Raw genomic sequence first — 17,000 nt, 5'->3', positions numbered from 1 at the left:
TTGTTTTAACAACCACAAGTTGACTGTGGATCAGTACTACAGTAGTCATTTTAAGTGACTATAATTTCTGAGAATGTTTACTCTTAAAATGAATGGTAATACACACTTTTTGTTAAGCCCACTGCAGTTCTCACACTCAAACAGTAGAATGGGAACTACCAGCGTTTAAAAAGACTGATTGAGCTGCTCTTCCAGATGATATTTAGCCTTTTCACAGACATTTCAGATTTGTAATGGTGTTACTAGTTACTGACACTCATGGTAACCTGGAAGACGAGGTTGTAATCGGTTTGTAATAAACTGTCACTCGTTTGCCCTTTTCTGTGGTTAACTACTAACAGATATGTGGAGTATCGGGTGTTTTCGTGGCAGATAAAGCAAGGCCGAATCTTGTTTTGATTTGAGTGGTTGTGCTGCCATCCTTGCTCAAAGTGGACCCATTATATTTAAAGGATTGTGTTAGATGCTGTTTGTTAAACGGTTTCAAAAACCAAACGTATTCTTTCCCTTTAAAGAAAACCATTGACTTAAGAGCCTTGACTCAGATATGGCATCTTCCAAGACTTTAATCTTAGGAATTTTTCTCACAGTCATATTGAGTGGGGAATAACCAAACAAGTACCGTGGATGGTATCTTTGCACTGCTAAGTGTTCTGAAAACCGTACCTTACTGATAGTTGATGGCTGACCCCAAGCAATTATTTGCGAAAAAAAACAAGTCAAGCTTTTGTACTTCAATACTTGTGACAACTTGTTTACATAAGAGATCCGTCCTCTCGACTCGCTTGTTGGGTCTTAATTGCTACACAAAGACACGAAGTTAAAATGTGGACTTAATTGCCGGGTTTTATTTAAACAACGATAATAGGTTTCGGATGGAGGCTGTTGCTCATTAGACGAACAAACACAAAACTTCTCGTCCTGTCAATGGTTCTGAGGACTGTGTATAATGCACGCTAAAATGAAACTTTGAGACATACACTACATACACAAAAAAGCCAACGCTCTGAAGTTAAGAATTATTTTTGTTCAAAATGTCTTGCTTTGCAGACTCGCCAGTGAGATGTCTACCTTTGGGAAGAAGCTCGATATGTTCGGGCACCAATTTGGTTATATGATTCAAAGTGCAAATTCAGAATGTGTTTACCGCTCGTAAGGGAGCGAACGACGATGCGTACTAGGTGGATTCTATGACACAGCTTAACTAGGGTGGGCACTGGCATAATGGCAATTTCTTATGACAAACTTTCATGGCATTGAGATATAAAATAGAAGAAGGAAAAACAACGGAGCACACACGGCTTAATAGGAAAACTACAATCCTTGAATATTTATGACTTTAGCCTCGGAAGATAAAATCTCAATTAAATTTGGACGTGCATGCTCTTCAAGGGCGATTTCTCATCGCAGTTTTAAGTGACGTTCCATAGTTTTGTCCTCCAAGGAGGTATTTTTGATAACTGCCTCTAATTTGTGTTCAATGATGAGTTACTTTCTAGGGACAAAGAGACAAGGACGCAACTCCACATAACCAGGGGTTTGCTGTTTTGAAGACCACTGCCGAAACGTTCAATTTATAAAACACTCATGATTAAAACGCTGCACGGGAGTAAGACAAAACGTAACTTGCTTCAACCACACAATTTCTTTTTTAAAAGAAGCACATTGACCACGTGCTTGCGTGCGTCACGATTTAATAATCCAAATGGCCGCTTGAAATTGGCCGCTTGAAATTGTCCTCCCTCGTTAGACGTGTGGTAAAATGCAATTAACAACATGGAACGTGTACTCACCATAAGAAGTTCATTTAGCACAATCAAATTCATTTAAACAATAATTAATGGAAGCTATCGTTCGCACGCACCAAGCAATGAGGGGAAAACAGCACACTGTTCAATAGTGACTGGATTTCCAACCATACTTCTGACGATCACACATTAGGATCTTTTTAAAAGCTATCTTAAAATCTCTGTTCGCGAACGCATAACATATTGGATTACACGAGCTGTTGATATAGCACAAGAAGTAGCTGAGTTCATAAAGGTACATGTTCACACAGTCGGGGCAGAAGCCTTTTACAATGACCAGCACGCTGTACGGCGTCCAACACAAGATGAAAAATCCAAGGATGGCGCTTAGAGTCCGCACGGCCTTGGCCTCCTTCAAGCTCACCAAAGCGGCAGATAACGTCTTTCCTATGGTATGGTCTTTGCTGTTCGGACTGGCCTTAGTGTGGCTTCTATTCGAAGCCTGGTGATGCGAGGCCCGGTCGCTTTGATCTTCGGAGTACTCATCGGTTTCAGACTGGAGTGTGACCCGTCTCTTCTGCCCGTCCATCCGGCACCCGTTATCGGCGTTATGCTGGTGGGAGCTGGAGGCTCTACCACACAGGTCCTCCTCCTCCTGGTGCGCCGGTAACGGCAGGTCCCGTGTGGGGAACGACACCGTTTGTTCGTCCTCGGAGTCTAGCATGACACCAGAGGAAAATTTCCGTTGGTGGTTGTTGTTGTGTGACGTCTCGGCCGGCTCCACGTGGTGCCGGACGCTCAAGCGACCGATAATCCTGGCCTCGCGCTTCACGAGCCTTCGAGTTAACAAGTAAATACGCATGTACAAGATGAGGATGACGACTAGTGGTAACCAGTATATCATAATAATGGAACCCGCCGTGAAGAAAGGGTCTTTGATGAACTGCACCTCGCACTCTCTCTCGGGGACGGTGCGTTTCCCTTCAAAGAATTGCCAGCCTATGATGGGGACACCGAAGAGAAGTATTGTGGTAATCCAACTAGCTACGATGAGGAAGAGTACACGAGCCCGGGTCATGTCACTTCGGTAGGTCATAGGGTGAGATAAACACCGGTACCTATCGACACTAATCAAGAGGATCCCAAGAACAGAAGCACCACAGCACAAGTAGTCCAGAAACAACCATATATCACATATGACGGGACCCAACGGCCAGTAGTCTATAAGTAGATACATTGTGTAGAGAGGCATGGAGAAGGCTCCTATAATCACATCAGCCGATGCCATGCTGATTATGAAGTAGTTGCTGAGGCAGCGCAGTCGCCTCTCCCGGCAGAAGGCGACGATGACTAGGGCGTTGCCGCACACCGTGAAGAGACTCGCGAAGCCGGACAGCACGGCCATGCAAGCGATCTTCACCGTCTCCATGTGGGATTTACTGTCGTCCTGGCCGCCGGGCCCGCTGCAGTTTACCCCCGTGCAGTTCATGGCTGCGTCCATCATGTCCATGGTCTCCGTAAAATCCATTGTACTATCGGGGGACTGATGGAGACTCGAATCAGTTGGCAAAAAGGTTTGATAGGAAGTCTCAAATTCCATGAAATTCAACCACGTAGAAGTCCAGCTGGTTCGTGAAACGGTTCCCCTGCGGAGAAATAATAAAATAAATCGATATGTATTAAATAGATGGCACTATAATAAAGAAATCGTAAAGCAGTGCAGTTAATATCCGTCTTCAGATGATTGGGGCACTTTAAAATATCTTAAACCAAAATTTAGTTGAATGTAATTTGTAATGATGCAACTCCTTTCTGCGGCCATATTGAAAACTGCGGCTTTTGGCTTGGGCTAGGGTCTAGGCTTGCCTCACCCCATGATTGGTGCCCCGTACCGAAACACCACGTTTTCTATATACACAACAACAGAACGGATCATAAGCCGTACGTACACGATACATCCCAATTTATCGTACACGATACATCCAAACTTATCGTACACGATAAATTATTGTGTACATCTAAATTTATCCGTACGTACATGGTAAGAGACTACTCGTGTATGTACACGATACGTTTGGAGTTAGCGTGTACGTACACGATAAGATAGATTTTCTTTATTCATGATGTGGTAATGAGCTTCCGAAGTAATCCGTGCCAACCCGTTTCAAATGTTCCATTCAAGAGAACCCAGCTTCCAGCGCTGTACCCGTGCCACTAAATAATCAGCTTTAAATATTTGTAGGGAAATATGAACACAAGTTTTTTCGACAACAAGCCTGAGGTAATCCGCGCCAACCTCTTTTAGTTTCACGGCAACACAGCTTCCAAAGCTGTACCTATGCCTTCAAAAGGATGAAGAAAAAAATATATCAACCCTTAAAAAAAAGAGAGAAAATGCTCCGGAACATAGTTCGATTGTTCCACATTGATCGCTAATGTTTGCTCGTATTGAATGTGCGAGGGGCCGAGTCTGAAGTGCAGGCAATGCATATTCTGATCACGTTGCTTGGATGTTGGTTGATTAAATTGCCTTTCTTGTTGCTATGTGTTTTTTCGTCGAGTCAAGTAGCTTGACGGTGACACATGTCGTGGCGATCCCCACGACGATCCCCACGACCTTGTTGCTACATGAAACACAGGATGACCTAGAGTTTATGTATAGATCTGCATTCTTTACTTGATATGTTGTCTGATGTGGTGGAATGAAGAATATATTTCTACTGATTCGAATAAACTGTACGTCAAGCTCGTTGCTCATCTTTGAAACCACGCCTTGGGCTCTGAGTAATGTAGCGTTAAAACAATAGCTTTTGGCCGTTAGAAATAGTACACAAGTTTTCCAAAAGGTTTCTTCTTTATTATGATGAAAACACAACGGTGTTCAGGCGAAAAGTCACGGCATGCGAACGCGAAGGATTTTAGCGTCCATCGCGAGTCATACACGCTTAAGAGCTCCCACCGTGTACGGGAAAAAGAGTTGCACGGCCTCAAAAAGCAGATCCCATGTAAGGATTGGTTAAGCCAATTCGTTTTCGTGCTTGTAAAACCATAATTTGATTTGAGTGGATTGTGTCCAGTGAGTTTAAAGGCCTTTTGACCTATTCCACTGACGTCACAACTGTCTACTGTGTGTCCATGGTCGGCCATTGTTAACACCTTTGGTAATATTGTCAAAGACCAAAATTCTCACTTGGTGTATCCCAACATATGCATAAAATAACATATCTGTTGAAATTTTTACTCATTTGGTCATTGAATTTGCAAGAGAAACATGAAAGAAAAAAAACACTCATATTGCACAAATTTGTGTGCTTTCGAATGCACAGTAGAAAGCTTTCGGGCCTGAAGTCTTTTATAATTTGGGTGAGAAATTACCTCTTTCTCAAAAACTACGTTACTTCAGAGGGAGCCGCTTCTCACGATGTTATACTATCAACAGCTCTCCATTGCTCGTTAGCAAATAAGTAATTTCATCTTTACGCACAAGAAAGTTGTTAACAGATAAAATGTAGCATCAAGTACAACCACCGTAAACTATACCACAGCATAGCATTCCCATTTCAACCACCTCGCTTTTTGCTAAACGAAAAACCATCGAATATGGGTAGCTTCTGTGGTTATAGATACCCCCTTCTTATACGTGGCTAACTATTTGGGTATTTGGAACTAGGAATTTATTTGTGCTAGTTGTTTCTGCAAAGTCTCGAATTTCTCTCCAGATAATCTTTTTTTGTTGTTGATACTTTGATATTACACGACAGCGTGCAATGAGTCACAATGGGAAATAAATCCCTCACTCGTAGAAGCTAACACTGCTTGTCTGAGAGCAATACCACGAGATGAGATAGATATAATGTTCTGTGCATGGGCTCGACGTAAAGCTGTAAGACTTGCTGATAGATACCGTCCCCCGACGGAAATCAATTTCACCTAATTGCCCCTGACAGGTAATCTGTACCGAACATTGTAGGCGGGGCCTGCAAATATCCCACCCTTTTTCTCCATCCTTTAGAGAATAAATAGAACATTAATCAATACTAATCAATTACTTAACAGGTAAAAAATAACCGCACAGCCGATGAGTTTATTTTTAGTTATTTTATTGATTGTTATAGACAGGGTAGCTTTATCAATTTGAGAACTTCCATCCATAAGGACCCTTTGTGTATTACAGCAACAATTAGAACTGTTAAAATATAGTGCAAATAAATGGTATAAACAAAATAGGCAAGAGGAAATGTTTACGTTTGTACAATGGATCCTTAAAAGGGCATAACTTTACTAATTACACCACTTCAATTCAATGACCGTGTATTAAGAGCACTGGGGAGCTGTTGACACTAAATCAGTCTAGAACTGACTCCTTTGACATAATTTAGTTTATAGAGAAAGAGGTAATTTTCACCCCAAAATCTAGAAGCTTCAGGCACGAAGCCTTTCCCAGGCATCTGAAAGCACACATTCTTTGCAACAAGGGTATTTTGTTTCTTTCATTATGTTCTTGCAACCTCGAAGACCAATTTTTGAGCCCAAAAAATGTCCACAGATTTATTATATTCTGCATACGTTCGGATACACCAGTGAGGATGGTCTAATTTGAAAATTACCAAAAGTGTACCCTTATGTATTTCAAGTCATCAGGTTGGGGGAAGAGGCCAAATCGTTCCCAATCAGTTTGGATTTTTATTGATGAACGACGACAGAAAATTTATTCAGCGGATATGTATGAAAATTACCGCTACCCGACGAACTGAGCATGCGCTGTAAGTAGACATAGCAACAATCATAATTTACTTGAGACAAACAGAGCAATCGGTTTAGCAAGCGACCGAACTCGAGCGAGGCTCTGCTAGGGTAGAAACGTGAAACCGTTATTAACAACATTTATGCCGCATGTCATTTTGGGTTAGTATGCATGCCGTTCGCAACAGCCAACTCCCTACCGGCCAACAGATTGAGCATGCCGAATTTTAACATAGTTTTTAACCCTGCACCGATTAGAACCGACTATTGGTCGGTGGTCTAAAGTGGTGAAGAGCATCTGCTCTAGAATTGCTGCGGTCGTGGGTTCGAATTCCACCGCGACCATCAATTCCTGTCCCTAGTGTTTTTCATCTACTTTTCCAAGTGCAACAAGCTAAAAGACAGACTAAACAGACTAAACAAAAATATCGTCGAAGTGTCAAAATAGACTCAATACACTTCTTAAAGTCTCCTGGAAGTGGTATTTTTTTCAAAATAAAGCTTTTGTCACTAATTTATGTGTTTTGATGAGTGGAATGTGAATAAACAGTTAACTAAGGTTTTAAAAAATCAGTTCTTATGTTATTTACAAATTTAAGAGTAGACCCCGACCCGAGAGGGCGCAGTTCGTGACGTCAATCGAGGCAGACTTTGCCTGTAATGCGTAGAGTAAACACAATTGCAAAGTACATGTACGGACCAAATCGTGAGTTTGTACTTTTTTTTAAATTTTTTAATTTTGTTTTTTTCCGGCAATGCCGACCAGGTGTATTGCTGCTGAATGCAGAAAAACACTTTTTGAAATGTACCAACCAACTCACGACTTGGACGTACATGTACTTTGCACGTGTGTTTACTATACGCATTGCAGGTAAAGTCTGCCTCGATTGACGTCACAAAAGGGGTAGGCGGAGTCAGCCCCCCAAACAACTTTATATATTTTTTAAACATATAAATCGTGACAAACAATTACTAAAAAAATTGTTTTATTGTTCATAAGCATATACTCTTATGTTTGAAAGAAAAAAATTATATTTCCAGGTGACTTTAAAGGCAGTGGACACAATTGGTAATTACTCAAAATAATTATTCAAAACCTTACTTCGTAACGAGTAATTGGGAGAGTATGATAGTATGTTGATAGTATAAAACATTGCGAGAAACGGCTTCCTCTGAAGTGACATAGTTTTCAAGAAAGAAGTAACAGATTTAGAATTTGAGGTCTTGAAATCAAGCATTTGATAGCACACAACTTTGTGTGACAAGGGTGTTTTTTCCCGTTATTATCTCGCAACTTCGACGACCGATTGAGCTCAAATTTTCACAGGTTTGTTGATTTATGCATATCTTAAGATAATAATTTACACAATGGGTGTTGTCAAATGTAAACAACGAAAAGAGAATCAAAACTAACATCATTATGGTGTTAAAATAGCACAAATGTTATGCAGAAATTTGTGTTTTTGTGGAACACCCTTTTTGTATGTAACAACACCCATAGTGTAAATTTTAACACCCCGTTTTGTGTAGTGTATATTCACTTTATCCTCACAAACAACCAGTGTTTATACTTGTCTTCTTCACAATATTCCAAGGCATCATGTTTATTCACTTCATGGTGCCTACTATAAATATGTCATTTTTCACGGTCTCTATAACTGCCACAATCGTACAACTCACGTGCATAATTTTATACAGTTGGCCCCTATCTTATTTAATAAGAGCGTTCTATTTTCCTCTGTGCCGCCCCATGTTTTGCAGTGTCTGTTAAGTCGAGCTGTATTTTACACCCTAGCCACATAAACAGGGAAGGGAAAACAAATGTCGGACATTTTGGTAAAGAAGCAAAACAAAACAATCAAATAAATGCCATAGATATGACTATAGTTCAAATTCATGTGATTGTTTTTAATTATTGGCTAATAAACCATTCTAACCTAATCTATACGAGTACGCAGGGAACGATGTCTTCCAGCCCTTTTGCATGGTAAAACATTTTGACTGAACAAGCTTTGTTGCACACTGAATGGTAACATTGAGTAGCAAGTGATGATTTTTTTTTAGTTGCAATTGATGCATTTTGCTCTGCCATGCAACCACCGAGAGGGTTTGAAACTTTGCATGGTGGGAGAATACAATAAGAGATTTGTACATGGTGCTCCCGCAAAACTTCACCTGAAAGTAAATAATAACAAATTAAATTTAAAAAGTCATCTTGAATGAGGTAACACTTAAAAGGCACCGGTTAATCAAGGGTTGTTGCCACTGTCACTCAGGCCCTAAAGACACTGGACACTATTGGTAATTGTCAAAGACCAGTCTTATCACTCGCTGAGTCTCAACATATGCATAAAATAACATTCCTGTGAAAAATTGGACGCAATTGTTCACTAAGATGCAAGAGAATGTGAAAGAAAACACATCCCTGTTTCACACATTTTGTTTGCTTTCAGATGCCTTAAAGGGCTTCAGAAAGCATGAAGTATTTTGATATTTAAGTGAAAATGTACCCTTTTTCTCAAAATCTACGTTATTTTAGAGGAAGCCGTTTCTTACAATGTGTCATACTATCAACAGCTCTCCATTGCTCGTTACCAAGTAAGTTACTATGTTTATAATTATTTTGAGTAATAACCAATAGTGTCCAGTGCCTTTAAAGGATTTGGGTACTTTTTCAAAATGTCCATAGATTTACATTAAACTTACCGGCTTTGAAGATAATGATAGTGGAAAGCTTCCCTTCAAATCTTACTTACTGAGGTGCTGTAGTTTTTGAGAAATGAGTAAAACAATGTCATGAAAATCCGTTTGTAAAGGATTAAAATAATGTTCGTCTCATGAGACGAAAATTATTTTCATGACATTGTTTTACTCATTTCACCAAAACTATTCAGCACATCAGCACGTAGTATTTTCAGGGAAGCTTTCTACTATCGTTATCTTCAACCTGTGAAAGTTTTGTGTAAATCTGTGGACATTGTGTTTTTTGTCTTACAAAAGTTACATAGACCCTTTAAGCAATATATGTGAGATGATTGATCAAACTACAGCATTGCTCATCCACACACACACACAAAGGAGTAAAATAAATAAAGGGAACAAAAAGACAAACAAGGACGGACAGATAATTTATCAAGTGAATCAAATTGCCCGGTAACTGTTTATACAGCAATCCAGTGGGCTTGGTCATATTATTTTCTGAAAGTGCTCTGAAAGTAATTGAAAACGCAAACCGTTGACGGCAAATTAAAGCACACAGAAATATCATTTGGATAGACTTAAATAAGGAAATGTTCACAGAGGAACTGAGAGGTAGGTACGTCTTAAAGGCAGTGGACACTATTGGTAATTACTCAAAAATAATAATTATTATCATAAAACCTTACTTGGTATCGAGTAATGGGGTGAGGTTGATAGTATAAAACATTGTGAGAAACGGCTCCCTCTGAAGTGCCATAGTTTTCGAGAAAGAAGTAATTTTCCACGTATTTGATTTCGAGACCTCAAGTTTAGAATTCGAGGTCTCGAAATCAAACATCTGAAAGCACAAAACTTCGTGTGACAAGGGTGTCCTTTAAAATATTCCCAGGAATATTACTTACAATATTGGATAACGTGTGATCCCCAAGTTCACTGCATGCGTCTAGTATAATTGGAAAATTAATACAGTTCCCTGGTGAAATCTCGACGGGTGGGGGCGGGTCACTTACAAGCCTCTCAAGAGCAACGTTCGTTTTATCCCCAATGCTGAACCGTGAGCTACTCGTTTTATCCCCAATGCTGAACCGGGAGCTACTCGTTTTATCCCCAATGCTGAACCGTGAGCTACTCGTTTTATCCCCAATGCTGAACCGGGAGCTACTCGTTATGTCCCCTAATGCTGAACGTGAGCTACTCGTTTTATCCCCAATGCTGAACCGGGAGCTACTCGTTATGTCCCCCAATGCAGAACCGTGAGCTACTCGTTTTATCCCCAATGCTGAACTGTGAGCTACTTGTTTTATCCCCAATGCTGAACCGGGAGCTACTCGTTTTGGCCCCCAATGCTGAACCGTGAGCTACTCGTTTTATCCCCAATGCTGAACTGTGAGCTACTTGTTTTATCCCCAATGCTGAACCGGGAGCTACTCGTTTTGGCCCCCAATGCTGAACCGGGAGTGACTAGTTTCGTCCCCAATGCTAAACCGTGAGCTACTCGTTTTATCCCCAATGCTGAACCGTGAGCTACTTGTTTTATCCCCAATGCTGAACCGGGAGCTACTCGTTATGTCCCCCAATGCTGAACCGGGAGTTACTAGTTTCGTCCCCAATGCTAAACCGGGAGTTACTCGTTTTATCCCTAATATTGAACCGTGACCTACTCGTTTCGTCCTTAATATTGAACCGGTAGCTACACAAGAAATGTATTTGGCAAATTGCTATCTGAAGAATGAAGAGGAAGGGGTAGTTGGCCATTCTAGCTTGCGACTTCGGTTCAGTTTAGAACACAGTGGAATGTATATTTGAAAAGGATCAGGCAAATTTGGTTATTGAGGAAAACTGACGTATAGCCTATACGAATAGACGTTCATTTTATATCATAAATTCCTTGGCTACACGTTGTACATATTAAGAGAGGTCCACATAATGTATGGACTTGAAACACTATGTGGACTTCCACACGTCCACAGAGTGTTTTTACAGGTGTTAAATAATACGATTGTGTGTAACGAGCAAAGGAAATATCCACACAGTGACTGCAACACAGAGTTGGATGTGTTTGCTTTCTGTCTCTCCATAGGTCATCTCAACATTTTGGAGTGCTCTTCAATCTCATACCGTACTGTGTCGCCTAATGCTATGAACAAATACATTAGTGTTGACTTTTTGCTTTAGTAAGACCTAAGGAATCGATAGTTGCATGGGCTCGGAGTTTTCTCTTATGGGTATTTTTTTTTCTGAAGTCGTAATTCATCCTATTACTCATGATAATTGTAAGCATAGAAACGTATCGGTACCGAGCAACGGAGAGCTTTTGATACTATAAAATATGGTGAGGAACGGCTCCACTGAAGTATAATAGTTTTTTTAGAAAGATGTAATTTTGTACTCAATTATTATTAAAAGACTTCAAGCCTAAAGCCTTTTATTAGGCATCTATGAAAGCACATAAGTTTGTGCAAAAAGGGTGTTTTTATTGCTTTAATGACCCAATTAATGCAAAATTTTCACAGATTTGTTATTTCATGATTAGGCCTATGTTGGGATAACTGGCTTTTGACAATTCCTAAATGTGCCCAGTGTTTTCAAGTTTCAATGAACGAACCATGTATAGGACAGTATGGTTAATGTTCTGTCGGGGCTTTAGTGCACATTCACAATCGGTTTACTAAACAGGTTTTGCTTTCAGCCGGATAATATTTCTCCGAAGGATTTGTAACATGGACTTTGTTTTCTTCAGTGAGCTTTCAGACAAACCTCGATCATTTTTGTTTCGATAATAACAAAACATGTACTTTAATCGTTTTATAGGCAGTGGACACTATTGGTAATAACTCAAAATAAGATAATTATTAGTATAAAACCTTACTTGGTAACGAGTAATGGGGAGCTGTTGATAGTATAAAACATTGTGAGAAACGGTTCAGTGAAGTAGTTTTCGAGAAAGAAGTAATTTTCCACGAATTTGATTTCGAGACCTCAGATTTAGAATTTGAGGTCTCGAAATCAAGCATCTGAAAGCACACACAAATCGTGTGACAAGGGTATTTTTTCTTTCATAGTTATCTCGCAACTTCGACGACCAATTGCGCTTAAATTTTCACAGGTTTGTTATTTTATGCATGTTGAGATACACCAAGTGAGTAGACTGGTCATTGACAATTACCAATAGTGTCCAGTGTCTTTAATATGCATTTTGTTTCCAATGTGTGTCTGACAACGACACACCCAACATTGGCAACTGTTAAAGAATGTATCCGCACTTTGTGTGGATCAATATACACATGAAATAACAGACCTATGACCCTGTGTTGCGAGAAACCTTTGTTCAGAACCCTCCTCGTGATTTACATGCTAAAAGGTTAGGCTTGGGGTTAGGGTTATGTATAGGGTTAAGATCAGGGTGAGGTTTAGGGTTAGTTGTGGGTAATTAGGATTGGGATTGGCATAAGAAAAAAGACACCGGGGTAGATTTCACAAAAAGTTTAATACTAGTCTTATCTCAAGTAAGGATGAGTTACTAGTCCTAACTTAGGGAATAACTCCTAGAGTAGTCCTTAGTTAATATATTGACTGGTAACCTGTTCCGGTATACTCTGTTTTGGCAACCTAAAGCACGCACATGTGCATCAAGGGTGTTTTTCTTGTCACTTATATTGTTCTCTTGCAACTTCGATGAGTGACCAATATTGAGTCAAACATTCCACAGATTTGTTATTTAATGCGTGTTTGGATACACCAAGTGAGAATACTGGTCTGGGTCAGTTACCCAAGGTGTCGTGTCTTGTGCAATACAGGTTGGATACACCAAATGATAATACACGTTCTTAGACAAATACGGTGACAAACTGGTTCAAAAATGTGGCATGGCCGATTTTGGGGAGAGATAAAGACGATCAAATACTAGAACCACCACAGGCGCAGGCTCAGCTCTCATCAGTCCAGCCAGATATAAAAGAGAGAAGTTTCCAATCGAATCTTAGCTCTAAATCAACCCCCTTACTGCCTGGCAGTTTTAGCCGTGCCTACCTCGTATAGATGGAGGGCACTTATCTATTGCTCGAGGTGCGCAGTGTCCTTTTTACACGCCCAATATATTACGCTTGCCCCTGAGGGATGTCCACTTGACGCTCGGCCAACTGAAGGAAAAAACACCGGCAGGCTCTTCTTGGCGAATAGTGTTCAATTTCTCGGGGATTGCATATATCTGTGTCTTTCCTTTCTTACTGTCTTTCTTATATTGGTTTTTCGCCCTAAATGATGGAATTTCTAAATTGTGTTTGAAACTGCATGAGTGTCGACTGGCATGGGGGAAATATATAACGTTCTTTATTAAATAAGGTACGGGCTGACGGTATGCACGCGAGTTGTATATGACTGTCACAGTAGAAGATCGCGGAAATGATATTTTTTTTGTGGGCACCATGGAGTAAATAAAACACGCCGTGGGATATTATGCACTAAACAAAATTAAACACTCTGGTTTTGTGTTAGGCAGCCAGATGACACTTTGGTCAACTGTTTCAGTTCGAGTAAATGTATTTGGTTGAATGTTTTTTTGACAATATTTTATGTCAATGACATTGAGAGTAGCCCATGAAATGATTATCTGTGGGCACCACGATGTGAACAAAACGTGCATTTGTGGGGGGGGGGGGGAATGGTTGGAAGAAAGGCAACCAGTGCATATAATGCAAATTGGGGTGATAAAACTAACACCCGTGTTGTCAAATAGATACCCCAAAAATCAACATTTTACACCGCGTGTTAAAATAGCACCCATTTCAGCCCAAACTATTACATTAATGTTATTTTAACACCCTACGATTTTAGATGTATGTGACAACACCCATGTGCCAGTTTAACCACCCAAGTTGTTGTCAAGACAATTTGGTTTACCTTTTCAGCGACGCGTACATTGTATTTCTTACAAAATGTTATTGAAAATATGTCCATAATTTATCAAGGAATTGAGCATCATTAATTTCGGTTTAACTCTTACACCTATGTGGTTTTTTTCGAGTTCTGTGGGAAAAAACATGTATGTTACTCGGGTGGGATTCGGACCCACGACGTTTGCGATTCCAGAGCAGTGTCTTACAAATAAGACCACCGAGATTGCCCAGTAGCTATAATAGGCAGTTCGAATCCTTTGTTTTAGCAGCAGGTACTGCAACGATATAAGATATAATTAAGTTTATTTTTTATTTTATTTTTATTCTTCGGACAAAACAAAACAAAACAAAACAAAACAAAACAATAAAACAAGCACAGGCCGGCCAGGGAAGGGCAAAAGTAAAAAAAAAACCTGTCAACCAAAAAGATGTGCCCTCCCAGACCTAAAATCGGGTTGCATTGGGGATGAAGGATATTACTTTGGTTTTTACCCATATACACCGATGTGTGTTAGCACTGTATGCTCAGTACTTTCCCGAGTTCTGTAAAACAAACAGCCATATTACTCGGGTGAGATTCGAAACCACGACCTTTGCAAGTCTAGAGCAGTGCCTCACCAAGACGATTAATATGTCCATATACATTTGTCAAGGAATGGAGAAACATCAGTGAAAGCTAGAGGAATTTTTTCAAAGTCTGATTTCTCGATCTTCGCACGGTGAAATTGAGTCAATCATGATGGGTACTAATTGGTATCATTTGGTTGCTAAACCGACCGTGCCTGTGTGAGTATTATCTTACCTTGGCGTAGGGTTTCCAGCAAAGTGTGTTAATATCTGGGTCTCCACATCTTGAGTTTCTGGTTCACCCTGAGAGCATCTTTCATTCCACACATCCTGACGCTGCCTCCAGCTGCAGTTGATTTTATAAACAGAGGTATCTCTCTATCTGTAACTATACATGCACGCATCCTGAAGGCGTATTCAACCTCATTTGAAATACAGGTATCTTCAAGACATTCTGCACTGAGATATAAGTGTCTTATCTGGCAACTGATATCATTTTAATCATCAGATTTTTGAGTTACTTTTGTTGGTGGTATATCTGCTACTCTTAAGTTCCATGTACGTTAATTCGCTATAGCATATACCAGCACTGTATACGTAGAAACAATATTCACTCTGTAATCAATTTGTACATGGCGGTCGATGTTGTTACGTCATTGTAGTTATATCCCCATAATCGTGGGCAATTTTTAACAAGCCTCTTGTGCCGTACCTAAAAATTGATTTTTAATAATCACATCAATGGAGCAGTACAGGTGCTGTATCAATTCCCATGTTGTTGTCAAATAAAACTCTGGCGTTTATCCTCTTGGAAGTTTAGACTGGTGTGTGCACGGAAGAGTTATGAGTGGTCACGATGAGAAGTTAGCCCGTGAGATGCTTCTGGATTCCCGCCTTATTGTACGTGTGTGTGAGTGTTAAGCCTGCCGGTGCATCCTGCTGCTATAGTCCTCATACGAAGGCGAGCCCGTGATAAGTGGTCGCTGAGTAGAAGACGCAAGAGCCACCGAGAGACCTCACGTGCTGCATCCCATCGCAAACGCACACGACGCATGCTCCCAACCACTACAATCATAGCTCATCTCATCCACACGCTGCACGGACTTTTTAAATAACACCACATCACTGATGGTGAATAGGCGAAACTAGCTAGCACTGCAACATGGATACAGCTTATTAACGAGCGGGCAGCAGTCTTGATTCCCAAACCACGCTCTTTTCATGAACTATAATTAAAACAAATATCTGTAGCGGAATGCTGTGAACCGTGCAGGCTACGCATTGTCAGGGCCACCAATATATAATAATATGAACAATAAATACTACTATTGCATTGGCATACTGGCCTTGCATTGATGGAATGAGTTCAGCGGACACACACCACTTACTCACAGTCTACATTTTTCTTTATCTAATCCGCATCATCAGTACTTACTTGAGCAGCATGCAGCATCAGAGTCCACTATTCTCCAGAAGACGATCAGAGCATACTGATCGAAACGTCGAATTGGAAACCAACGTTTCAGAACCACCCCCAACTCAATGAAAGATTATTCATAATACATGGTGTTACCGCAAACCTTACTCAATCGTTTTGCCCATATGCAAAGTTTCAAATCATACATATACTTTTCTATAAGCCATCCTTCGAGATTAAAATATTTTCTGATTAGTTGTGATTATTCATCACTTTATGTTTAGGAGAAGTGTAGATTCGTGCCGAAGGCAGGAACATTCTATCCACGAGTCTACACATGACGTTTGGTCATATTTTATAGCTATAACAAAATTCATAAGCATTTTTGTTACAGTAATTTTGAAAAACAGTGATTTTCAAGCTGAACTACCTCTTTATTTTGTAAGGAATCGTAGTAAAGTGTAGATTCGTAAAAATAATCTACACTTTCATCAAAAGGGTGACGTCACAGGACTTGGTTAAATTAAGTGTTATATGGCTCCCGTGTTTGATGTTGTGCACTTTTTCTGTTGTCACCTCCCCCACCTCATCCCCATCCACCCCACGCAGTTCCAATATACCGATGTGATGGCATGTTATTTTCATACTGGTGCTACTGTTTGTTTGTGCAGTGCCGTCATTTATTTTATTCACATCGTCACTAGTATACACAAACTGTCACCAGAAGAATGGGTCCGTCGTTGAACTCTCTCCACCGTAGGGTAAGGGTGCCATTTGTAACCTATTGTGAAGATCTTGAAGCGTACTTGAACACGCTACTGTGGGAAACATGTATATTAAAGAGGAATGGCAAAGGGGTTGTGTTTGTGGACTTTGGCCCGGGTACCAAGTAAATCAAATTAATATCGTAGATCTACCCAAACTGGCCGT

At 40.3% G+C, this 17,000-nt stretch overlaps 1 protein-coding gene across 1 annotated transcript; it reads right to left on the bottom strand.

Annotated features, from left to right (window-relative positions):
- Positions 1-820: 820 nt before the first annotated feature.
- LOC117293786 (muscarinic acetylcholine receptor M5-like) lies at positions 821-15,629 on the bottom strand. The gene is made up of 2 exons (XM_033776229.1): positions 14,889-15,629; positions 821-3,394 (listed from the first exon to the last, which is right to left on the bottom strand). Exon 2 carries the CDS (start codon positions 3,346-3,348, stop codon positions 1,894-1,896), a length of 1,455 nt encoding a protein of 484 aa, XP_033632120.1. The 5' UTR covers positions 3,349-3,394; positions 14,889-15,629; the 3' UTR covers positions 821-1,893.
- Positions 15,630-17,000: the final 1,371 nt, after the last annotated feature.

Source organism: Asterias rubens, chromosome 8 (assembly GCF_902459465.1).
Source record: "Asterias rubens chromosome 8, eAstRub1.3, whole genome shotgun sequence".
NCBI classification, from domain to species: Eukaryota; Metazoa; Echinodermata; class Asteroidea; order Forcipulatida; family Asteriidae; genus Asterias; species Asterias rubens.
Note: the sequence above shows the minus strand (reverse complement) of the source record. Positions and strands in the feature narration are given on the sequence as shown.

Excerpts from the sequence above, each read along its gene's own strand:
- LOC117293786 (XM_033776229.1), bottom strand. The coding sequence starts at position 3,348 with ATGGAATTTGAGACTTCCTATCAAACCTTTTTGCCAACTGATTCGAGT.